We start from the raw sequence: 23,541 nt of genomic DNA, 5'->3' as shown, positions 1-23,541 counted from the left end.
GAAAAAAAAGCAGGTCTTAATGTTCACAATTCTATATTCAAGTTGCAATGCTTAATATCATTTCAACACATGGTGTAAATAGCCAAGCCCATGAGGACAATGTTACACAACCCAAAGTGGTGTGAGAATCAAAGTCACTGCAAAAAATATCCAATCTCAAATCAAAATGGAAAACGCCTCATATCCAACACTGCATTGGAGAACGTAAACAGTACAAAACAGTAAAGACAAGTTAAATTGAACCCGATTGATTATGTCAATATAGAAAGATACATTTTTGGAAGTTTCTGGGGATCTCTCGACCAACCAAGTGTTGCCATGGAAACTAAAGTCATCACATTGCATTACAAATCTTTGCAAGAAACAAAAGGAAGATAAGAATACAGACCAAAGTACCAGAACTGCTTGGGGAATGTTTGATATCATTTTATTGTTTCTTTTCATAGCAATGGAAAAATATAACCTTGTACAAACGTCTTCGATTCTCATTTTAACAGCTTGGCGAGTGACCCTTTTCCAACTAAGTGCAGCGAGAAACCAACAAATGGGAACCGAAACAAGCCCAATTCACTAGTTCGTCATGTAGTTCAATTATAGGTTTATTTCTGAACTGCACGCTGTAGGCAAGTGTGTGTTTGCTTGTTGTATTTTACCCTATGCCGAGTAGTCTAAATTTGGCACTCGTTTTCTACTCCTTGCTCATCTTAACATTAAGATGTCAAAGTATTACATGTCCAATTTAGTGCTTTTGGGAGTGTTCCCTTGATTGATCCTGATGCACTAATATGCACTGATCCTGATGCACCCAACGCTTAAATCCTCACCGATTCTTGTTAACAGGTCTGGCAAGAAAGGGTCTGTTTATGTAGAAGCCCACACTGAAGACGAAGAGAAACAACTGATGCCATTCAAATAAAAAGAAAAAAAGGAAAGGTGAACATTTGTCAGTGATTCTCTTGCAGGAAATAAAGGAAGAACACATTCTTGCCAATTCACTTAAGTGCTGCCAATAAGTCATCTACCGAGCCCCCACCGCCCTCTCCCAAACAGCATCAGAAATATATCTTACTGAATTTGTGTCAAGCTTTATTATTATTATTATTATTATTTGCAATAACCGGGGGAGTGGAGACTGTGAATCCCCTCCCTCACGGACACACACTCCATCATCCAGGCTGGCTAGCTCTACCCCTGCAGCGCTGTGGGGGCTCCGTGCAGGGGCAGGCTGGGGGATATCAGAGAGGCTAGAGGTAGGAGACGAGGGGGGTGGAGACCGCCCGCTCGTCCCCCTCGTTTCGTCTTCCTTCAACTCCAGCAGTGATCCTTTGGGCGCATTTCCGTCACCCCAAACGTTTGCATTTTTCAGATTCCGGTTCAGTTCACATTTGCGTAAAATTGACCATCTCCATTTTTGAAGTCCGCAACCATATAGTGCTTGAAGGAACCAAAAAAAAAGACAAGGGAAAAAGTAAGTCTTCCACAGATCGGTCAAAGAGCAAAAATAATAAAGTTATTTCGTATCATGTTTTGTTTGTATTTTCCCTCAAAAGAAACCACATTTTGGCAGTTATTTTTTTCTCTACTCTGGTGATCCTGTTGTAGACTAATATTAGTTTTTTCAGAAGAGTTCTAGAACTAGCCGGCTACAGTGATCCAAGTTTTTGGGTGGACTCCTTGTCGTCGAGTCAGAATCAGTCCACAGGTGGCCGTGAAGAGGAGGGTGGGGAGGCTAAGGAAGTGGTGGTGGGGGTTCAGGGGTGGGGCGCTGCTGGTCTGCCGGCGACTGCTGGAATTGTACTCAGAAGGTGGTGTGATGTCGATCCTCGCTCACTCTCACTCTCGCTCTCACATTCTCAGACACTCATCTCAGCGCACGCTTCACTTCTGCTTTAACTCGGACACGACGCAAAAGACAGAAGAAATTCCAGTGGGGCGTTTTCATTGTTCATCGTTGTCTATTTTATCCCCGACCAGCATGAAATCTGTAGAGGAGAAATGAGGAAGAAAAGCTTATTAGCTGAAGGAGCCAAAGTCCTGTGTTCACGTCCTCAATGCATGCAGTGTGATCTCTCATTAGGCTGCTACAGTGAAATTGTGGTGAATTTATAAATCTCAGAATTGGTCACCAAATGACACGCTCTATACATGCTCTTTCATGAAATAACTGATAGTTACAATTTCACTCCATCTCCATAATAAAACAAAATGGACAAGACTAGCATTTCCTGCATAGGTATCTCCAACGCACCATTAACTTTCAAACTGTATTTTTTTATTATCCCTGGCTGTTCCCTTGCGGTTGCCCTAGAGGTGCTGTAGGGGTGACAGTCAGTAGGTCAGTAACTCACCAGGCCTGGCTCTTGAGCTTGCGCAGCTCCTTGGTGGCCCATGTGGCCAGCGTCTTGGTCTTGGTGGTCTTGGACCTCCGGCCCTCCGTCAGCAGGTCGTTGATGAGGGGCCGCAGCTCCACCAGCTTCATCACGTCCTTCCCAAAGGCCGTGCACAGGTCTCTGTGGAGAGGACAGAGGGAGGGTTGGACCACATGCAGCACATTTTACATCACAGGGGAGGGAAAGGGTTAACTAAGCATGTCACAGGAACAACACCATTTACATACTGTAAGGAGAAGCAGAGAAACCAGTTTAACATTGACCAAGTCGCTGGAAACACGACTCCGATCTAGAGGCTTGCTACCTAAAACAACTCCTTTTCAAGTCTCTTTCTGACCGTGTTTGTGCAGGTTTCAGAAAATGCTATTAAAACATCAGGGTTTTGAGTACAAGATCTCACAACCCAGACAGGTTTTCATTAGATATAAAAAATAAAAAATCAGAATTCATCATACTAATGTGTTTCTCATGCCTTGATCACCTGCCCTACTCCATGCATCTTAGCCCCAAGCTACCCCTAACATGTCTATGCTGTGTCATACCAAAAGCATCTTCAGTATTATTGAAGCAAGCATCACTACCACTTTCGGATAATCCAAGTTGCTTTACCCTATGAGTCCGGCGGCGTTGGCCACCACGCCGTCAGAGTGGTCCTCGTCTTCAGCGATGTGGTGGATGAAGGACAGGATGAACTCCACTCTGGGCTGCACCAGCATCACGTCAGCTACAGGACAGAGAGATACAATGAAGACAATGTTCAGCACAATCATGAGAATTAAGACAGAGATGTTCAATATTCACTCAAAGTTGCCATAATTCTGGCAAAGAAGTGATTAAGGATGCTTGTTAGGAAATGTGGCACACTCCAAAGTGCGAAAATCGGCAAATGCCACAATGTGCAAGTGTGGGGTCCCGCAAAGTCCAGTGTTGATAACGGCAGCCCTGCTACCTCATGAACACTGGGTGAAATAGACCCTGCTTTACTCTGTGACGACTTAAAATCCCAACTGCCACATCTCAGAGCAGCGAGAGGAACAGGCGTCAGTGGACGGAATCCTCAGTCTCTACTGTAAACACACTAGTGCAGGAAAATCCAACAATTGGCATCAAGACAATTAAAGACAATATCAATACCATAGTCAGCAATAGACCAAAATACTAGATCCACAAAATCTGTAGATGAGTTATGATGCTGGGGGGATGGTAGCTAGGGGACTCACGGTGCACGTTCTCCTGGTCTCCCTTCAGGCCCTGGATGATGCCAGTGTAGGCCTCCAGACAGCCCTCCCGCAGCTCGTTCAGATAGTCCACCATGTCATAGTCCGTCTGCCAGGGGGAAGGAACCAACACACAGCAGGTTAGCGGGACGGAGGACAGACAGAATTGAGGAGCGCAACTGTCTTTAGAGGAATCCAAAGGGCTTCATAAGAGTAACTGGTCAATTCATATGTTACAATTATCCATTGTTTCTATTGACCACTATATTACTAACATCACTAACAAACTCTGGAAGAGGCAAGCTTAACAAGGTTCCAACAAAAATGCTCAGGGACTAAACTTGTGGGGTCCAGCAAAGTCCAGTGTTGATAATGGCAGCCATGCTACCTCATGAACACTGGGTGAAATAGACCCTGCTTTACTCTGTGACGACCTAAAATCCCAACTGCCACATCTCAGAGCAGCGAGAGGAACAGGCGTCAGGGTCAAACAAAACAAGGGGATGCCAATGTGGTACAGTGTGTGTCCATCTGTTCTACCTTGTCGACTTGTGCCTGCGACGCCTGCTGCAGCGTGTCCAGGACGATCTCCAGGTACTTCTTGAACTCTCCTCCGATGGCCAGGGCGATGTCTCCGAAAGCTGACAGGATCTGGGGCTTCACTGACCGGTGCACGTTCTCATTCTGCAGGGGCAACACACATGCCCTTAGTCAGTACTGGTGACAAATTGCATTAGTATCCACAAGACTTAACCTAACCCGTATGAACAAAGGCTTAGCTGGAATCATAACCTTTGCTTTCTGATAAAAGCAATTTTTTTGGGTCTACGGTCAGCTTGACATGAAGGCATTTACATGCTTCGGAGGCCGTAAATCTGCAATAAGACTCAAACGTATGATCCTGCCCATTCCAGTAATGATAATGGTAGCCTTGCCATTACCAACACAGATGGCAGACACTAAAGTGACACTCACCCCCAGGTTCTCTAGCAGGAGCTGCATGATCTCATCGCAGTAAGGCAGGATGTTGGACATCAGGGCTCGGCACAGGTCACACACCAGGCCCACCGCAGCCAGACAGACCTGACAAGGGAGAAAGAAAAACAGAAAGATAAAAAGAAAAAAGACAGAAAGAGAAAGAAAAAAGAGAAAAGAGAAAGAGAAAGAAAGAAAAAGCGTGGGAGGGAGAGAGGGGGAGTGAGTGTGTGGTTAGCATTACTAGAAGTAACTTAGCTACTAAATCAGTGCATTTCAAGTGTGGGGTCCAGCAAAGTCCAGCGTAGATAATGGCAGCCATGCTACCTCAAACACTGGGTGAAATAGACCCTGCTTTACTCTGTGACGACCTAAAATCCCAACTGCCACATCTCAGAGCAGCGAGAGGAACAGGCGTCAGTGAAAGGGAGGACAGTTTTGTTTTTGACATTACGAGATTCATATAATCCTAGAACCCACTTGATATTCTGCGTAATTCTTCAGTCCAATTCCCAGGAACGGTTTAAAGGCATCCATGTATTTCTGAAAGTCAGCACCCAATACTAAGGAGGAAAGACAGAAGACATTACATGGATACATGCACACAATAATACGCTTATTGTGAATAAACAGATTAATATAACAGATTAAACCGATTTAAACCTTTACATGCTTTGCCTAGAAGAACAATTTCCCTAATAATCCTGTTTATATGGACACATCTGAAATCTGTCTACCTGATGGCACATTGATAAATGCAGAAAATCTTCAATCAAAATAAACGTTCTACTATAGGGACCATGTTATTTTTGGGAAGCCTATTTGATTCCGACAAAGTTTGTATGTGAAAACTATTTCTAAGATTCATACTTTCAGTTTGTCCAAACTCACTTGCGCATAAGAGGGAGACTTGCGTTGCTGGTGCTAGCACACACACAGATCAAATACATCGCTGGAACACCGATTAAGCCGTTTATATATCCTAATCAGATAGCTCAGAAAACCAGGTGTTTTAATTGGCTAATGTTAACTTTGATTGTGATGAGCTGAGTAAGGTGTTTAAATGACTAATGCGATACTCGGCCTACTGCCATAATACTTTAATACTGAATTATTAGTGTGCATGTAAACGTATTCCGTGAGGCATGTTACACTGGACATGCAACACACCATTTACATACTGTAAAGAGAAACGTGGAAATCAGTTTAACATTGACAAGTGGCTGGAAACAGGTCTCATATAAATCCTATTAAATTTCAGGGTTTTGAGTATAAGATTTTTCATCACAGACCAGATACAAGGTTTAACTGCTTAGATTCACATAAACATAATTCATCCTACTAAAATGGGTGGAGAGTGTTGGTAGAAAAACATAGTGTGTGTCAGACTGTTTTAAATGGCTCACCTTCCACCAAGGTTGAGACGGCCATGAGTGCGTCCTCCTGTACGCCCCCGGAGCCAGCGGTGTTCTGGAACATTCTCAGCAGAGAGGCCATCACGACATCTGAGATCTGCAACGCGTCCTGGTGCTGCACCTTCCTCAGCACATTCTATAGAGAAGTGGGGAGGGAAAGGGTTTTAACCTAACATAGCACAGGCTAACTATCATCATTTAGCTACAGTGAGGAGACGCGGGAAAGAGGCTAGCATTGAGACAAACTCCAACCTACAACTTGTTTCCTTGCTGGGTGTCGGTCTATGGTATCTTTCCTCATAAAGCACTCTCCTTTACTAGTCTCTTATTGATCACGTCTGTGCAGGTCTCAGATTCTTCCTATTAGTGTCATCAGGGTTTTCAGTACACGATTTCTCGTCACAGACCAGACAGGTACTCAAATGTGTGTTTTTTTTCTTCTTTTTTTCTAAGGCTTTAAAATACTCAAGACAGCTAAATGTATTCATGGAACCCCCTAGGTATTCTACTCCTACCTCTAGTTCGAGGAGGTTGAAATGGTTTCAGGGTCAAACTGAATGAAGCCAGCTCGTCTCACCTGCAGGGTGGCACACAGTAGAGACTGGAGGTCGTTGAACTGAATTCTGTCCGACGTGCTCTGGATGTGAGACTGAGAGAAGGAGTGAGAACACATGAAATCAACATTAGATTCTTCATTGGGAGTTTATTCAATACAGAAAAGACTCCAAGCAAAATGTCCAATAGTTTAAAGTAGGTCTCAGATAAATCCTTAAGTAAACATCAGAGCTTTTCAGAGTAGTGAGTACATGATTTCTCATCACAGACCACAAACGTTTCTCCCTTTTATTGGGACCACGTGCCCCCCACCCCCCCAATCCATCTCTCTCTCCCATCTCTCCTCTCTATCTGTTGGGACCCACCTCCATCTGCAGGACCTGCTGCAGGCGCTCCATGATGACCAGGGTGGTCTTCTGCACGGCTGGGTAGCAGTCCTTGGCGCTATTCTTCACAATCTCCATCAGGGCCTCGTAGGCCGCGCTACGCAGGTTGTTCTGGTGACCGTCCGGCCTGTTGGACACAGAGAGAGAACGTTTATTTAATTCACTTAAATCATTACTGCGCATCAGGAAAACATTTTATTATTAATATTATTAGCATTTTATATTATATAGAAATGTGTACAATTCTTGGCAAAAATGTGGTGCGTTCAAATACATAAACCAGATCTAGGACGACGAGACTGGACAAGACACTCAGTCTCCAAAAGGGTATGTACAGCTAAGGGCTTCAAAGGATTTCCTGAGGAAATCTCCAAATGTTGTCGCTGAAGGTCTCAGATAGTGGTAGGGGTTATCCATCACATGTTCAGCGTGGTGCATGATTTCTCATCACAGACCAGAGAGAGTTAGTCTCTAGCTAACTTTCAAGAACTTCTCTAGCCAACTTTCAAGAACTCCTCCAGACAAATGTCTAGTTTGTTTGAAGAGCCAAGTTGAGAGGTGTTTTAAACCTCTACAGTCCTGGACAACAGAAGGTGCCGTGCCGTTTCGTCCCCCTGTCCAGAATACCTGTGTGGTTGTGTTTCTAGGACTTTCTAGACAGTCCTGCCTACCCGTCTGTGGTTTCTAGGAGTTTCTGCAAAGTCTGTGGTTTCTGGAGAGTCCTGCTTACCTGTCTGTGGTTTCTAGGAGTTTCTGCAAAGTCTGTGGTTTCTGGAGAGTCCTGCTTACCGGTCTGTGGTTTCTAGGAGTTTCTGGACAATGAGCTCGAAGGAAGAGGAGAGGCAGTATGTGGCAGGCTCCTCCTGGTCCTCCGCTGCATCTGTGGCTTCGTACGCCGCTTCTGCCAGGCTGGAGAAGGCCTGAGGGGAGGGAGGGAAAGTTATCATGAGGGCATTCATATGGAAACACTGAATGATCTAGTCATCATTTGTGGTCCTTTAGCTGGTCTCAGATATTGTGGTAGGGGTTATCCATCACATGTTCAGCGTGGTGCATGATTTCTCATCACAGACCAGACAGGTATTTCTCTCAACTACAGATACTTTGATACAACATATTCCACTCAAGTGCAGAGGACTGAGATCTAAGGCATAAATTGTTGTAATTGAGCGAGTGTCTTTGTACGGTGCAGTCTATCGCTGATGCTTGTGGTGATAAAACACTGATCTCTGTGGGATTAATGAAGTCCTACTGCTACATATGTGGTGGAGGCCTACAAGAGGACCACAAAGGAAATAAGCTGTGAAACTTTTGTAGTTATCCTCAATGATTTTAAATGCATTGTATCCACGTCTTTTTGAATTGGGATTTTAAAAAGGTAAAACAAATCAAAAAGCGGCTCCAGCTTCTGTCTCACCCAGCAGACGTTGGATGCGACGCGTGGCTCAGCCCCCAGGCCCTCGATGAGGCACTGCAGCAGAGGGGCCAGGTACACTTCGTTGATGGCCGCCTCCGGCAGCAGCTCACAGATCCTGCCCACCGTCCAAGCTGTGGTGTCCCTCACCACCACACTGGGGTCCTTCATCAACTCAATCAGCGTGGGCATCGCCTGGGAGGGGAGAAATGAGAGAAGACTGGTCACTAACCACAGTAGTGTCAATTAGCAGAGGGGGTGGAGATACATGAAGTCTCCCCATTTAAGAGCTTAGAGATTCTATGAAAAGCACTATAGAAATGTAATAAATTATTATTAATTAATTATTAAGTACTGTTAACCAGCATTCAAGAGGAGAAAGATAGGTACTGTTAATATAACCGCAGTATTCAGGTGTAGCGAGAGGGGCATGGTTTTTCAAATGTGTTAATATAAGATGCATATTTGCCCAGCAACAGAGAATTTGGGTCTTGTAATTATGCAAGCAGAAGTGGAAAACGTTGAAACCAATAACAGGACACCGGTTTCAAAAACAGATGTCCCCACACAGGAAAGGGGAGTGAGAGGCTTGCAGAATATTGTGAGAACAGCGATAACTATGTATGAGAAGAGAGAAAAAAATGCAGCCTGCCTGAGCAAGGAGTAGGCTATGATAAGAACATGGGTGTGTGTGTGTATATGTATGTGTGACCTGATGGTCAGGAGAGCAGAGGAAAACCACATGAGCTAAACCCAGGTGTGAGCTTACAAGATGTGTACAGTGGAAAATACAGCCCGCCTAAAGCGGGGTGGGATTTTCCTCTGACGTATGTGTATAAAAAGATTTGGTGCCAAATTTTGGGACAGAGTGCTCTCTGAATAAACATACTGACCATTGCAGAAAGGGGTCTTTGTTAATTCATTATTTAACTAGAGATTTACAACCTCTGGGAATTATTCAAAGATTTGAGAAGTAGTTGACTTCAACCATTGAGATAAAATTCTTGTGACAATTGTTCACCATATGTCTGCTGCAGAGGGACAAGAGAGTCATGAGAAAATGAGTTGATCAGTCATGGAAATAAAAGTGCTGACAACAAATTGACTCCCTATTTAAAAAGAAGAGCAAACTATGAAGGAAAAATCCTGGAGTTTTGGTGCAGGTACAGCCAACTAGCGCAAAAATAATATTGCGATGCCAAAACGATACGCATTATCAAAAATAATATTCCGATATGTAACTATGGATTTGTTATTCTCTATCACATAGTATGTCTAAATCCAGCCTTACTGAACTTGTCTGTGCAGGTCTCAGATAAATCCTATTAAACATCAGGGTTCAGGGTCTTGAGTACAAGATTTTTCATCACAGACCAGATACAATGTTTTAATGACTTTTTTTTGCCTTAGATTCAAATATTTCCGTTTTACAATGGAAAGCAGAAACAAGATTATTTTATTGGACAACATCAAGTAGTCCCTCCATGTTTCAGTCAGTTTTCTTGAATTTGGTGCCTAGTGAATAACAGGTTTTAGCTCTGTGATTATGGACACTTGCACAAGCTTATCACTGGCACACTCCGAGACAAGCACCAACTTCAGTTATCAGTCCAACAAGGCTTGGGGTCAAGGATTGGGGCATAGTTGGTGTCCCAAATGGCACTCTATTCCCTACATAGTGCATTACTTATGTGCCCTGGTAAAAAGTAGTGCACTAAATAGGGAGCCATTTGAGACGCACCCATACACACACAGTCATGAAAGAACATGGTGGTTCAGCTGATACCGCCCTCCTCACTGCCTCTCCAGTCCAGCCTACTTGTGAATGAACATGTCTGTAAACACCAGATTACCCTGGCAACGACTTAGGGTACATGGTGGTTCATCTAAAGATGAATTGGAATGTATTTAATGCCCAACTTGCAGATAGTTTCATTATTAACCATAAGGGCGTTTTAGAGCACACAGAAAAGACAATGCGTTATCTGATGGGCATGCAACACAAGGAAACGGAGAAATGCTTGCGGCCTAGACAAAGACCTTTACAACAGATACATTTCTACGTGGCCACAAGCAATTCTCTTCCTTGCACACCACACCATGTTAGTATGCATGTTAGTCTATCCTGCTGTGAAACTCCACCGAAACTTCCCCTTGGTGAAATCGGTAGTATCAGTAAGTAGGCATCATTATACAGCGGTAGCAGGTGTAGTTACCTGAATGACAAGGGGTTTGAGCTGGTTGGGCTATGCCTTATTGATGTGCACTTCACGAACGATTTGTTATTTTTGAACAACTTTTTACTGACTCGTTTTTCTGAGTGTCTGGTTCATTTGTCTTTCGTTTGACCTGCTAGTACTGGTCGTAATGAGTCCTACCTACAGCAGGGTTAATACACGCTCCTCCGGCTCAGCGCCTCCAGAGATGTGCACCAACCACCAACTGTCTGTCATATGCGCGCAGGGAAATAGATCATGAGCATAGAGAAGAAAAATGTATGTTTATAACTGATAATTGATCGCATGGTGCAAGAATGAATGCAATTAATTGATAATTGAATGTTATGATGGACACAGCTTTGTAGAACCAAAACATACACAGCCTCTGCTCAACAAACTAGAATTGTTACAGTTTTTGGGGGCTGCAGTTCCCGAACGACATTGCGCTCATCCCCTCACGACAGACATTTATGCAATGCATTCCGCAAAGAGTAGTTCACAAACTAGTCCCGATGCGGCCACAACAGCTCATTTAAAATGTATCAAGAAATAATCTTATTTGTATGCTTAGCAATCAACAAATGTACATTGTTTAAAGCACAGTTTTACAGCTCCAATAAGCCCCCTATGGTGAACAACGTGAACAAGAGGCTTGTAGAATCATGACTCAAGTTTTCAGTTCATCGTTTGCCGGTAGGGGGTCCCGCGTGCTCTGGGCATGACTGACTCGAATGAACGAAAGGAGTCGAACGATTCGTTCTTTTGACTGAACGATTCGAAAAGATCGGAGTCAGTAAAAAGAGCCGAACTTCCCATCACTACTCTGTTTAAGATACCAAGATAATTTTAACAGATAGTCAAGTCTCCTCTTCTATCTGATATGTTAGCTTATAGCAGGCCGCTGGTTGAGATCATAATATGGTGGTGTTCCGTTTATGGTACGTCTTCATGTCCGCCATGCATACTATATTCTACATGTGGTGTAGTTAGTTACCTGGATGACGAGGGGTTTGAGCTGGTTGAGCTCGGGGCCCTCCAGGATGGAGCCGAAGGCCATGACTGAGGCGTCGCGGTAGCGCCAGTCGGGGTGCTTAATGTGCTCCTTGATGAAGGGCAGCACGTGAGGCACAACGTCGTCCTCGCAACACGTGGCCAGCAGCATCAGGCACACGCCCGCCGCCTTGCACGGGTTCCAGTCGTCATCGTCGTCATTCTCGTCCTGAGGAGGAAGAGAGAGAGGTGAAGGAGAGGAGACGTATTCACATGAAACGTTATGACATTGAGAAAGTAGGGAGTAACCAATGTCACATGACAGAGGTACAGAGGGAAGGAGAAGTGTGAAAGGAATCTATACTGGACTTGCAGAGGACAAGTGAGAGGTAAGACATGCATTTACATAAAAAGGTATGTCGGGAGAGATGACCTGGTTGTACACAGAGGGGAAGGAGACCCAGAGTAAATGGCATACATTTACATGAACATGTACAGTGAGGGAAAAAAGTATTTGATACCCTGCTGATTTTGTACGTTTGCCCACTGACAAAGAAATGATCAGTCTATAATTTTAATGGTAGGTTTATTTGAACAGTGAGACAGAATAACAACAAAATCCAGAAAAAAGCGTGTCAAAATTTATAAATTGATTTGCATTTTAATGAGGGAAATAAGTATTTGACCCCCTCTCAATCAGAAAGATTTCTGGCTCCCAGGTGTCTTTTATACAGGTAACGAGCTGAGATTAGGAGCACACTCTTAAAGGGAGTGCTCCTAATCTCAGCTTGTTACCTGTATAAAAGACACCTGTCCACAGAAGCAATCAATCAGATTCCAAACTCTCCACCATGGCCAAGACCAAAGATCTCTCCAAGGATGTCAGGGACAAGATTGTAGACCTACACAAGGCTGGAATGGGCTACAAGACCATCGCCAAGCAGCTTGGTGAGAAGGTGACTCGTCTCCCGAGTGGCGCAGTGGTCTAAGGCACTGCATCGCAGTGCTAGCTGTGCCACTAGAGATCCTGGTTCGAATCCAGGCTCTGTCGTAGCCGGCCGTGACCGGGAGACCCATGGGGCGGCGCACAATTGGCGCAGCGTCGTCCAGGGTAGGGAATGGCCGGCAGGGATGTAACTCAGTTGGTAGAGCATGGCGTTTGCAACGCCAGGGTTGTGGGTTCGATTCCCAAGGGGGGCCAGTATGAAAAAATAAACTGTAAGTCGCTCTGGATAAGAGCGTCTGCTAAATGACTAAAAATGTAAATGTAAAATGTGACAACAGTTGGTGCGATTATTCGCAAATGGAAGAAACACAAAATAACTCTCAATCTCCCTCGGCCTGGGGCTCCATGCAAGATCTCACCTTGTGGAGTTGCAATGATCATGAGAACGGTGAGGAATCAGCCCAGAACTACACGGGAGGATCTTGTCAATGATCTCAAGGCAGCTGGGACCATAGTCACCAAGAAAACAATTGGTAACACACTACGCCGTGAAGGACTGAAATCCTGCAGTACCCGCAAGGTCCCCCTGCTCAAGAAAGAACATATACATGCCCATCTGAAGTTTGCCAATGAACATCTGAATGATTCAGAGGAGAACTGGGTGAAAGTGTTGTGGTCAGATGAGACCAAAATCGAGCTCTTTGGCATCAACTCAACTCGCTGTGTTTGGAAGAGGAGGAATGCTGCCTATGACCCCAAGAACACCATCCCCACCGTCAAACATGGAGGTGGAAACATTATGCTTCGGGGGTATTTTTCTGCTAAGGGGACAGGACAACTTCACCGCATCAAAGGGACGATGGACGGGGTCATGTACCATCAAATCTTGGGTGAGAACCTCCTTCCCTCAGCCAGGGCATTGAAAATGGGTCGTGGATGGTTATTCCAGCATGACAATGACCCAAAACACACGGCCAAGGCAACAAAGGAGTGGCTCAAGAAGAAGCACATTAAGGTCCTGGAGTGGCCTAGCCAGTCTCCAGACCGTAATCCCATAGAAAATCTGTGGAGGGAGCTGAAGGTTCGAATTGCCAAACGTCAGCCTCGAAACCTTAATGACTTGGAGAAATTCTGCAAAGAGGAGTGGGACAAAATCCCTCCTGAGATGTGTGCAAACCTGGTGGCCAACTACAAGAAACGTCTGACCTCTGTGATTGCCAACAAGGGTTTTGCCACCAAGTCATGTTTTGCAGAGGGGTCAAATATTTATTTCCCTCATTAAAATGCAAATCAATTCATAACATTTTTGACATGCGTTCTTCTGGATTTTTTTGTTTGTTATTCTGTCTCTCACTGTTCAAATAAACCTACCATTAAAATTATAGACTGATAATTTCTTTGTCTGTGGGCAAACTTACAAAATCAGCAGGGGATCAAATACTTTTTTCCCTCACTGTACCTATAGCATTTCAACACGGACATTGTGTACAAAAGGACAAACACAAAAGAACAGACACCAACATACAAAGGACAGACAAAGGAGACTCACAAATTCAGCTAGACACAGTGTCTCTTTAAAGCCCCTAATACATAGACTGGGATGGCAGGTACAGATACCCTCACACCTCCCTGCTAGACTTCACTTGGTACACTTGTACTAATTATAGAATGTGTGGTAGCAGTGCACACCGTCTTCCTGGGGGACTATCAACTATTTTCGTATCTGTGGTATTAGACACAAAATGGTGGTGTCTGGATGGGTGAGGAGCCAACCCCCCCCCCCTTATCCTGACTTGTTACATGTCTGTGCAGGTCTCAGATATTGTGGTAGGGGTTATCCATCACATGTTCAGCGTGGTGCATGATTTCTCATCACAGACCAAACAGGTTTTCCTAGGAGGCAGAATCTTAATGTTCTCTAAAGATTGAGGACTGTGGTGTTGTACAGAGACTTTAATACCAGTAAATTATTCCCCCATATCCTTATGAATCAGTTTCTGTCTCGCTCTACAGGATCGTTCTAGGTTATAGGAGGTATTATGACGGATGTTTTAGTGTCTCCGGCTGACATTAAATCATGTAGAGTCACCACCGCTGCCCTGTTCTCCAAGGACTAACTGGCTGGGGTTGCTTTCCCTCCACTTCACTTGGCTTACTCTGTCCGGTTAAGGTTTCAACACTCACATTCATCTAAACCTGTTTGGTCAATTTCTCCCTCTGCCAACTTCATTAACATGGTTTCACTTAGAATTGTGTGTGGACTGTGTTAGCTAGGCTGGGATGTGAACGGCAAGGAATCTTGCCTTGTGTAAACACAAAGAAACTGTAGACAGAAATGGTGTGTGGTGTGTGTACAGAGGCTTCATTAGAATTATGTGGGTGTATCAAAGCTGTGCCCTAATGTGTAATGAAGAGGGTAATGAGGTGTATAATGTCTGCCACGGGCTCTTCTCCTGCGTACCTGCTTGGTGAGTGTCTGGGTGAGGATGGGCACCAGGTATTGCAAGGCTCCTTTGGCGTAGAACTTGCTGGTGTGCTCTGGGGGCCGGCCCTGCTCCGATGCCTGGGGAAAGATGTACCAAATTTACAGGAATATTTACCTTTTTGCTGTTGTGCAACTCTTCATTGTATGCAGTGTGCTTTTAAAATAAACACCCTCAAGGTAAGGGTGTCAGTTTAATGGCTGAATAATGGAGTGTTTACAAAATAACACAAGGTACGTGCAGGTCTCAGATATTGTGGTAGGGGTTATCCATCAGACGTTCAGCGTGGTGCATGATTTCTCATCACAGACCAGACAGGTGAGCTATATCATCACTCAGCAACATGGATCACTGGGTCCCTTTCTGGTGTTATAATATATAAAACGTGTACATTTACAGTCGGGGGGGGGGGGGGGGGGGCTCACCTCAGTCGCTTCGATGGCCAAATCCATCTCCTCGTCACACACGTTCGACCAGAACTCGATTCCTTGTAAGGCAACTTCATCAATATCACTTTTCATGGCTTCTATTGTGATCTGTTTGGGGTAGGGGAGGGAGAGGGCAGAGGCCAAAGGGAGGGGGTCAGGATGTTCATTTTAAAGGAGTGTCCTTGATACGGAACACTGGCGTTCGTGTCCGTGCAGGTCTCAGATATTGTGGTAGGAGTTATACATCAGGCTTTTCAGCGTGGTGCATGATTTCTCATCACAGACCAGACAGGTGGTCAACAAGCAACCCTACAATATCAGTAACTGATATGGTACATCAAGACCTTTTTCGGTGTTCTCTACATTAAGTATTTCAGAAAGAAGAAGCACATCTAAAACCTGTCAGAATAATGCCTTTCAGCACATAAGTTGAGGACTACAGTTAGAGCAAGACCAAGTTGCTGCATGGGGGTGCTTACCGCAAACAGTGCTGGGCCCATGTACGTTTCCATGTACTGATAATACAAAGACATTATCTTCACCAAGTTCTGTAAGGCAGCCACTCGTACCTGTGGGAGACCGACATTGCATTTCACCAACATTGGTTAAGAATATGATTATTGGCTGAAAGCATGGAATAAATGTGCCAAAAAATGATTAAATAGAAAAGAGAAACTCACGATACTCACTCTGGTGTCTGGGCACTGTGTGGCCTCGCAGACGACCTGCATTATAAAGTGTCTCTCCGTCTGGAAAACACAAACCGATTCACTGTTACGACAGGCCCATAGACAAAGCATTCAAAACCCAGCCTTGTGGGTAAGCATTTGTGAAGGTCTCAGATATTGTGGTAGGGGTTATCCATCACATGTTCAGCGTGGTGCATGATTTCTCATCACTGACCAGACAGTTAAGTCTATAAACAGGCTCAGATTTGTCCATTTCATCATTCCATTTTTGGGGTCACAGCATGCGACAAAGGAGGAACTTAAACACTAATATAGTGGGACCGAGGCAGGAGACACAAACACACCTCTTTGTCGAAGTTGGCTTTGGTGAACTCCAGTGAGTTGAGCAGCGCGTTGGTGGCGGCCAGCTTGACGTTGTTGCTGGGCTCTTCCTTCCTCATGCCCTGGATGATGGCCGTCAGGATCTGGTTGGCGTTGTCCTGCAGCTGCTCAGGGTCCTACAGTACAGGGGAGGAGAGAAGACAGTTATTCATGGAAGTTACGTCTGCTCTGCAGTGAAACATGCATCGGAAAACAAAGACACCAATTAAGTCTAACCTCGATTTTGGAATCTTGTCTTGGTGCAATTGTAATCGAGGAAACAATGTCACAAGTTTCATATTACAGCAGTTAGATTTTTTGGGGGGACGGGTTGAGGTTAGAACCACTGTTTCTCATGTGCGCAAGTGTGTGTGTGTCGGGGGCACTCACGATATCCTGGCAGATGTATCCGATGGCCTCCAGGGTGGATTCCTTCATGTGCTCGGTGCTGCTGGGGTCCGTCACGTTAGCCACCAGCTGGGGAATGAGCTCGGGCCACTGGGTGACGGGGATCTCTGCGCAGGCGATGCCAGCCACGCACTGGGAGGCCGAGCTGGGCCGGTACGTCTCCGTGCCCAGGGTCTGCAGAACCTGGAGGGGAGTGAAAGGAAGGGGGAGGGGTGGAGTCAGAGGTGAATCAACTGGTGCATTTGGCTGGGTGAGACCGAATGAGATGGAGGACATTCGTTTTTATAGGAGCCAAGGGCTTAAGTCAATTAAGTCATTTGGCTGGTTAGGTTTCTTGAGGGGGTAATCAACTTCAGCACCTGGATCCTCTTTTCCCCCAGGGGATATTTGAATGAAATGATTGTCACTGTGTAACCCACACCATCACTTAACAAAACCTTAGAGGCTTTAATATACTTCAACCCGAGGGGGAGGTGGGGAGCCGGGAGACCATATAAAAGCCTACTAAAGGTAGAAAGTATAAATCCATCTGCACTAAGAGGTGGAAGAGGAGTTTCTCCTTACAAAGTTCTTGATCTCCCGCCGGGCGTTGGCATCGATGGCCAGCCATCTCTGCTGGTAGCGTGTCTTCACGTCCGGGTCCTTGGAGGTGAGCGAGTTCTTCACCTGCAGCCCTGCGGCCACGCGAGCCACCTGGGTGTTGCCAGGGTTGGCGAGCACCTTGGAGAGCTCCACCAGGAACGCGGGCTGGAGAAAGACAGGGAGAGTGGGTGGAGAGAGTTTTTAAAATGTATTTTTACAATCAGACCATAAGATAGTAGTGGTTTAGTCTTTCAGTCCACAGCATGAGTTAGATTTCACCGCAGTCATTCTGAACAGTGTTTAACCGTTACATTCAGCAACTGAAGGATTTAGGAGGCTGGTTATCAATCAACAGACATGACAGAGCAGGTTCGTATGCAATAGCAAAACAATTTAGACACTAAATTCCATTCATGCTGCAGTCAGTGAGTGGCAGCAGTGGGCTCCACAAATCTCATTTGAGCCATATGTGGTTGTTTTAAATCAGATCAACAAACTGCTAAAATAACTTGTTTAGGTCTAGGTTTTACATATACAGTGCCTTCGGAAAGTATTCAGACTTTTTCCAAATGTTGTTATTTTATTTATTTAACTAGGCAAGTCAGTTAAGAACAAATTCTTATTTACAATGACGGCCTACCCCGGACGACGCTGGGCCAACTGTGCGCTGCCCTGTGGGCATCCCAATCACAGCCTGGAATCGAACCAGGGTCTGTAGCGACCGCTGCGCCACTCGGGAGCCCAAGTTACATTACAACCTTATTCTAAAATGAATCAAATCAAATCCTCAGCAATCTACACACAATACCCCATAATGACAAAGTGAAAACAGGTTTAGACATTTTTGCAAATAAAAAATAAATAACAGAAATACCTTATTTACATAAGTATTCAGACCCTTTGCTATGAGACTCAAAATTGAGCTCAGGTGCATCCTGTTTCCATTGATCATCCTTGAGATGTTTCTACAACTTGATTGGAGTCCACCTGTGGTAAATTCAATTGATTGGACATGATTTGGAAAGGCACACACCTGTCTATATAAGGTCCCACAGTTGACAGTGCATGTCAGAGCAAAAACCAAGCCATAAGGTCGAAGGAATTGTCCATAGAGCTCCGAGACAAGATTGAGTCGAGGCACAGATCTGGGGAAGGGTACCAAAATATGTCTGCAGCATTGAAGGTCCCCAAGAACACAGTGCCCTCCATCATTCATAAATGGAAGAAGTTTGGAACCACCAAGACTCTTCCTAGAGCTGGCCGCCAGGCCAAACTGAGCAATCGGGGCAGAAGGGCCTTGGTCAGGGAGGTGACCAAGAACCCGATGGTCACTTTGACAGAGCTCCAGAGTTCATCTGTGGAGATGGGAGAACCTTCCAGAAGGACAACCATCTCTGAAGCACTCCACCAATCAGGCATTTATGGTAGAGTGGCCAGACGGAAGCCACTCCTCAGTAAAAGGCACATGACAGCCCGCTTGGAGTTTGCCAAAAAAGCACCTAAAGGACTCTGACCGTGAGAAACAATGGGGCGGCAGGTAGCTTAGTGGTTAAGAGTGTTGTGCCAGTAACCGAAAGGTCGCTGGTTCTAATCCCCGAGCCGACTAGGTGAAAAATCTGTCTGTGCCCTTGATAAGGCACTTAACCCTAATTGCGTCTGCTAAATGACTAAAATGTAAATGTAAACAAGATTCTCTGGTCTGATGAGACCAAGATTGAACTGTTTGGTCTGAATGCCAAGCATCACGTCTGGGGGAAACCTGGCACCATCTCTACGGTGAAGCATGGTGGTGGCAGCATCATGCTGTGGGGATGTTTTTCAGCGGCAGGGACAGGGAGACTAGTCAAGAGATCCTTGATGAAAACCTGCTCAAGACCTCAGAATGGGGTTAATGTTCACCTTCCAACAGGACAACGACCCTAAGCACACAGCCAAGACAATGTAGGAGTGGCTTCGGGACAAGTCTCTGAATGTCCTTGAGTGGCCCAGTCAGAGCCCAGACTTGAGCCTGATTGAACATCTCTGGAGAGACCTGAAAATAGCTGTGCAGCGACGCTCCCCATCCAACCTGACCGAGCTTGAGAGGATCTGCAGAGAAGAATGGGAGAAACTCCCCAAATACAGGTGTGCCAAGCTTGTAGCGTCATACTCAAGAAGTCAATGCAGTAATCGCTGCCAAAGGAGCTTCAACAAAGTACTGAGTAAAATGCTTATGTAAATGTGATATTTCCAGAGCTGTTTTATTTATAAATGTGCAAAAAATTCAAAAATCCTGTTTTGCTTTGTCATTATGGGGTATTGTGGGTAGATTGACGAGGGAAACAAACAATTTAATCAATTTTAGATTAAAGCTGTAACGTAATGGGCGGCAGGTAGCTTAGTGGGTAAGAGCGTTGTGCCAGTAACCGAAAGGTTGCTGGTTCTAATCCCCGAGCCGACTAGGTGAAAAATCTGTCGATGTGCCCTTAAGCAAGGCACGTAACCCTAATTGCTCCTGTAAGTCGCTCTGGATAAGAGCGTCTGCTAAATGACTAAAATGTAAATGTAACAAAATGTGAAAAGTCAATGGGTCTGAATACTTTCCGAAGGCACTGTATACTTTGCTTTGTGACCAATTTTAGCTATAAGATCTCATCTGTGACCCCTATTCCAGGTCATCCCATTAGTGGGGCCTGAGGTGTCTAGCTTGGTGTCACTATCTATGCTTTCTGGAGATTAAAAAAGTATATTCAAATACTTAGATGAGAGGAAATCTCTATGTCCCTTTAGCTGATGGGTTAAAATACAGATTGGATTTCATCATAATGTGGTCGACAATGATAATGAAGGACAGTGGAGGGCAGCACAAAAGAAGGACATTTAGCAACACTTGTATCATGACTCCCTTAATAGTTTTTGATCTGACTAGCTAATTATGTGACTAACATTAACAGAGCAGCACAGCCCAGCAAACAGAGCCATAGATATTTGGTACCTTTGTGAGGTGCCTAGCGGTTAAGAGTGTTGGGCCAGTAACCGAAAGGTTGCTGGTTTGAATCCCCGAGTCGACTAGGTATGGCAATGTGCCCTTGAGCAAGGCACGTAACCCTAACTGCTCCTGTAAGTCGCTCTGGATAAATGACAAATGTTTTAAAATAATAATTTTACTTGAAAAAAGCTACATATAGATGTGTGGCCAAATAAGCGGGAGATTACATAATACATGTGTAGCTTGAGTACCCTACAGAATATACAACATATCTAACTTGTATGTAACATATGGACATACATAGGTCCCGTGTAGCTCAGTTGGTAGAGCATGGCGCTTGCAGCGCCAGGGTTGTGGGTTCGATTCCCACGGGGGGCCAGTATGAAGAAAATAAAAAATGTATGCACTCACTAACTGTAAGTCACTCTGGATAAGAGCGTCTGCTAAATGACTAAAATGTACAATAGAGTGAGCAGGAGAAAGGGTAAGTGTCTGATGTAAGTAGCATGCCACTTTCGGTTCAAATGAGTATTGTACACCTTGCATAAGCTAGCCTTTTCTGTGGGGATCTGCCACTGCCCAAAAAAGTAAACACTATAGCATAAATGTTTTCTCAAAAGGCAGAGTGCATACACACAAGCGGAATCATATTTCAAAGCTAAATAGCTATGCAAAAATGTAGCTCAATGACAGATGCCTTGATCACGCATAACTTCCTCTTCTCTAGCCAGCTAGCTACACCCTCTTTTGCCTTCTATTCCAAAAATGCAACGCCATCTGTCAGGGAGGGGGGACGAGTGCTATTGCTCACTACTAAAAGTCTATCAGGGAGCTTTCCGGTTAACTATTAGGTACATCATGAATATCATACTGAATCAAATGCAGCTATAGGGTTACAACATGTTCGCCACATGTGTCCATATCAAAACAGGGTAATCCGCCTGCTGGTGATCTATCACTATCAGTGAACTCGTTTTTCTATGCCTGGGTTATATTGCTCAAGTGATATTAATCAGAATAAGAAAAAAAAAAACCCACAAAACGAGAATTTGTCGAAAATTGAGTGTGTCAAGTGATCATGCCGAAGCACTGGATGCCGACATGGGTGTAGCTGGTGTGCTAGCTAGCTAACGTGGGTTAATGCTAGGTCTCCATTCATTCGCGAAAGCTGAGGCGTGTGACGCTGCTGCTATAATGTCGAGATGGAGGAAGGAAGGGCCCAGTTGAAAACGCCGGCAATTCATTGAGTTCATGCCTTGTGTTTCTGGCGCCAGACCTGAATGTGACCGGAATAAATTATCCGTCTGACCGATAAATGTGTAGCTATACAAACCAAATTCTCAATTGCCGCCTGCTCCAGAAACTTCTGTGCCGCCTCCAGTTCATTTCGATCTGAGGGGGCGAGAGGGAAAATGTTAGCATTATACTTATGTGAATAGCTAGTGCACTTGCTAGTTAGCTACAACATGAAGCAGCAAAGTTCTGTTAGCATGCATCTACAATTCCTACTTTGCCTAGCTAGAACGATTAGCTAGCTAGGCTACCACGATTACCTAGCTAACGTTAGCCACTCCGTACAGTGCGTACCAGTGATCACATTCACCTGTTACGGCGATTATCTATTTGGGAAATTGTGGGTGTACATTTCCCGATGAGAGATTAGTTCGTTAACTAACTAAATTAAATAGCCAATGTATTAAGCGTTACAGTAGCTAGTTAGCTAGATGACCCATATCATGCAACACACTGGCTACCGGGGGTGCTCACTCGCGGCTAGTTACTAGATGCCAACGATTAAGTTAGCCATTGAGCTAACCAACTCGTATCAAACTCTTTAGCTAACGTTAGTTCGCTGTCCAAATTACATCACCACGTTCAATGCACAAGTGTTTACTTCACTAACTAGCGTATACTAGCTAATGTTTACACGATCGAGTCCCTGCTTATTATATTTTTTTCCACATCATGCACATGCTAACTACAGTACCTAGCTAGTAATCTTTAAAGTTAGCGGGCGAGCAAGGCAGGGCCGACTTAGTTGCACATGAATGGCTAGCTAGCAAAGTGAATTGATAGGTAACTAAACGTATCAAACCAGTAAAAACATCACATCAAAATGACAAACTATGTGGGTGACAACTTTTTCAACGGATAATATATTTTGAGAACTGGCAGCTCTGTTAATGCCGCCCAGACTGAACTATTAGATAACGTGCTAAAAGTTAGCATGTTAGCGAGCTCACCACAGAAGCCGCATCCGCGGAGTGAGTAGGCCGTAACATTAGCAGCCTAGCTAGCAAGGCATTTCCCTCCTCCCTTTTTCAGATTTAACTTTCGCCCGTTATCGCTATCAAATACAGATATGTCAAGTTACTGGGCCTAAACTCTTCACATAGCAAATGTTAAAGAGAAGTATTTGGAGCTGTATAATCACCTGGAGAGACAGTTTTTTCGAGGATTGTTATCAGCTCCATTCTGTCCCAACCACTCTTCACAGAAGTAGTCGCTAGCTAGTTAGATTGCCGCGCACAACTCAACCCGGATTATATTTCTTCAGTGTTCAGCCAATGTAACAGGACCGTGGATAAATCAATGAAAGCCGGTGAGAAAAACATACACGCCCGGTATCCCCCAGCCGATGAGTTTACTCTGGATATGCGCTATTTCCAAACGCGGAACCTGAAAAGAAGTGTTTTAGCAGCAATGCTGCTTGTTCATCCTGTGTTGTCGGGAGGGAAAGGGCCGCGCTCGACTCCCGCGGAAGGATATCACGCCCCGCTGCTATGGCACAAAAAAAAAAACTCCTCCCTATCTCCCGCGCGAGCGCGTTTTCATGTGCGCGCACCTTGTCTGGACCTTAGACGTATTAATTTTTAACCAAAACTTGATGCTTGTTCACACAGGTAAAGTATTAGCCAACTGTTGTATAATTGTTGTTGTAACTTTGATGTCCTGCACTTCTCAAATAATCAACCATAAAATTATCGGACTCTCTCAGTCAATTCTAAACCAAAGGTGGAGTGGACAAAATGGCAAGCTAGCCTAATGTAATGACATTTGACCATCATTTAAATTGGTACGAGTCATGTACGTAAGTAATCCCCCTATGCTTTGTG

General features: G+C 44.7%; 1 protein-coding gene across 3 annotated transcripts; it reads right to left on the bottom strand.

Annotated features, from left to right (window-relative positions):
* Positions 1-410: 410 nt before the first annotated feature.
* LOC311104125 (importin subunit beta-1) lies at positions 411-23,182 on the bottom strand (the record flags this gene model as incomplete). Of its 3 annotated transcripts, none has more annotated exons than XM_084145796.1 (22): positions 22,860-23,182; positions 21,759-21,817; positions 17,440-17,622; positions 16,858-17,058; positions 16,452-16,604; positions 16,108-16,167; positions 15,898-15,987; positions 15,416-15,526; positions 14,969-15,070; positions 11,566-11,790; positions 8,356-8,547; positions 7,728-7,858; positions 6,918-7,065; positions 6,575-6,646; positions 5,989-6,133; positions 5,063-5,145; positions 4,583-4,690; positions 4,148-4,291; positions 3,611-3,716; positions 3,000-3,114; positions 2,349-2,510; positions 411-1,982 (listed from the first exon to the last, which is right to left on the bottom strand). In XM_084145796.1, coding segments are annotated over exons 1-22 (2,631 nt in total). In that variant the 5' UTR covers positions 22,900-23,182. The 3 variants fall into 3 exon arrangements, with proteins under 3 accessions (XP_084001922.1, XP_084001920.1, XP_084001921.1); XM_084145794.1 differs by having other exon boundaries at positions 16,099-16,167; positions 22,860-23,154; XM_084145795.1 differs by lacking the exon at positions 411-1,982 and having other exon boundaries at positions 2,345-2,510; positions 22,860-22,992.
* Positions 23,183-23,541: the final 359 nt, after the last annotated feature.

Source organism: Coregonus lavaretus (genome assembly GCF_964263955.1).
Source record: "Coregonus lavaretus genome assembly, chromosome: 28".
In the NCBI taxonomy this organism is placed as follows: Eukaryota; Metazoa; Chordata; class Actinopteri; order Salmoniformes; family Salmonidae; genus Coregonus; species Coregonus lavaretus.
This window is presented reverse-complemented; position numbering and strand designations above follow the sequence as displayed.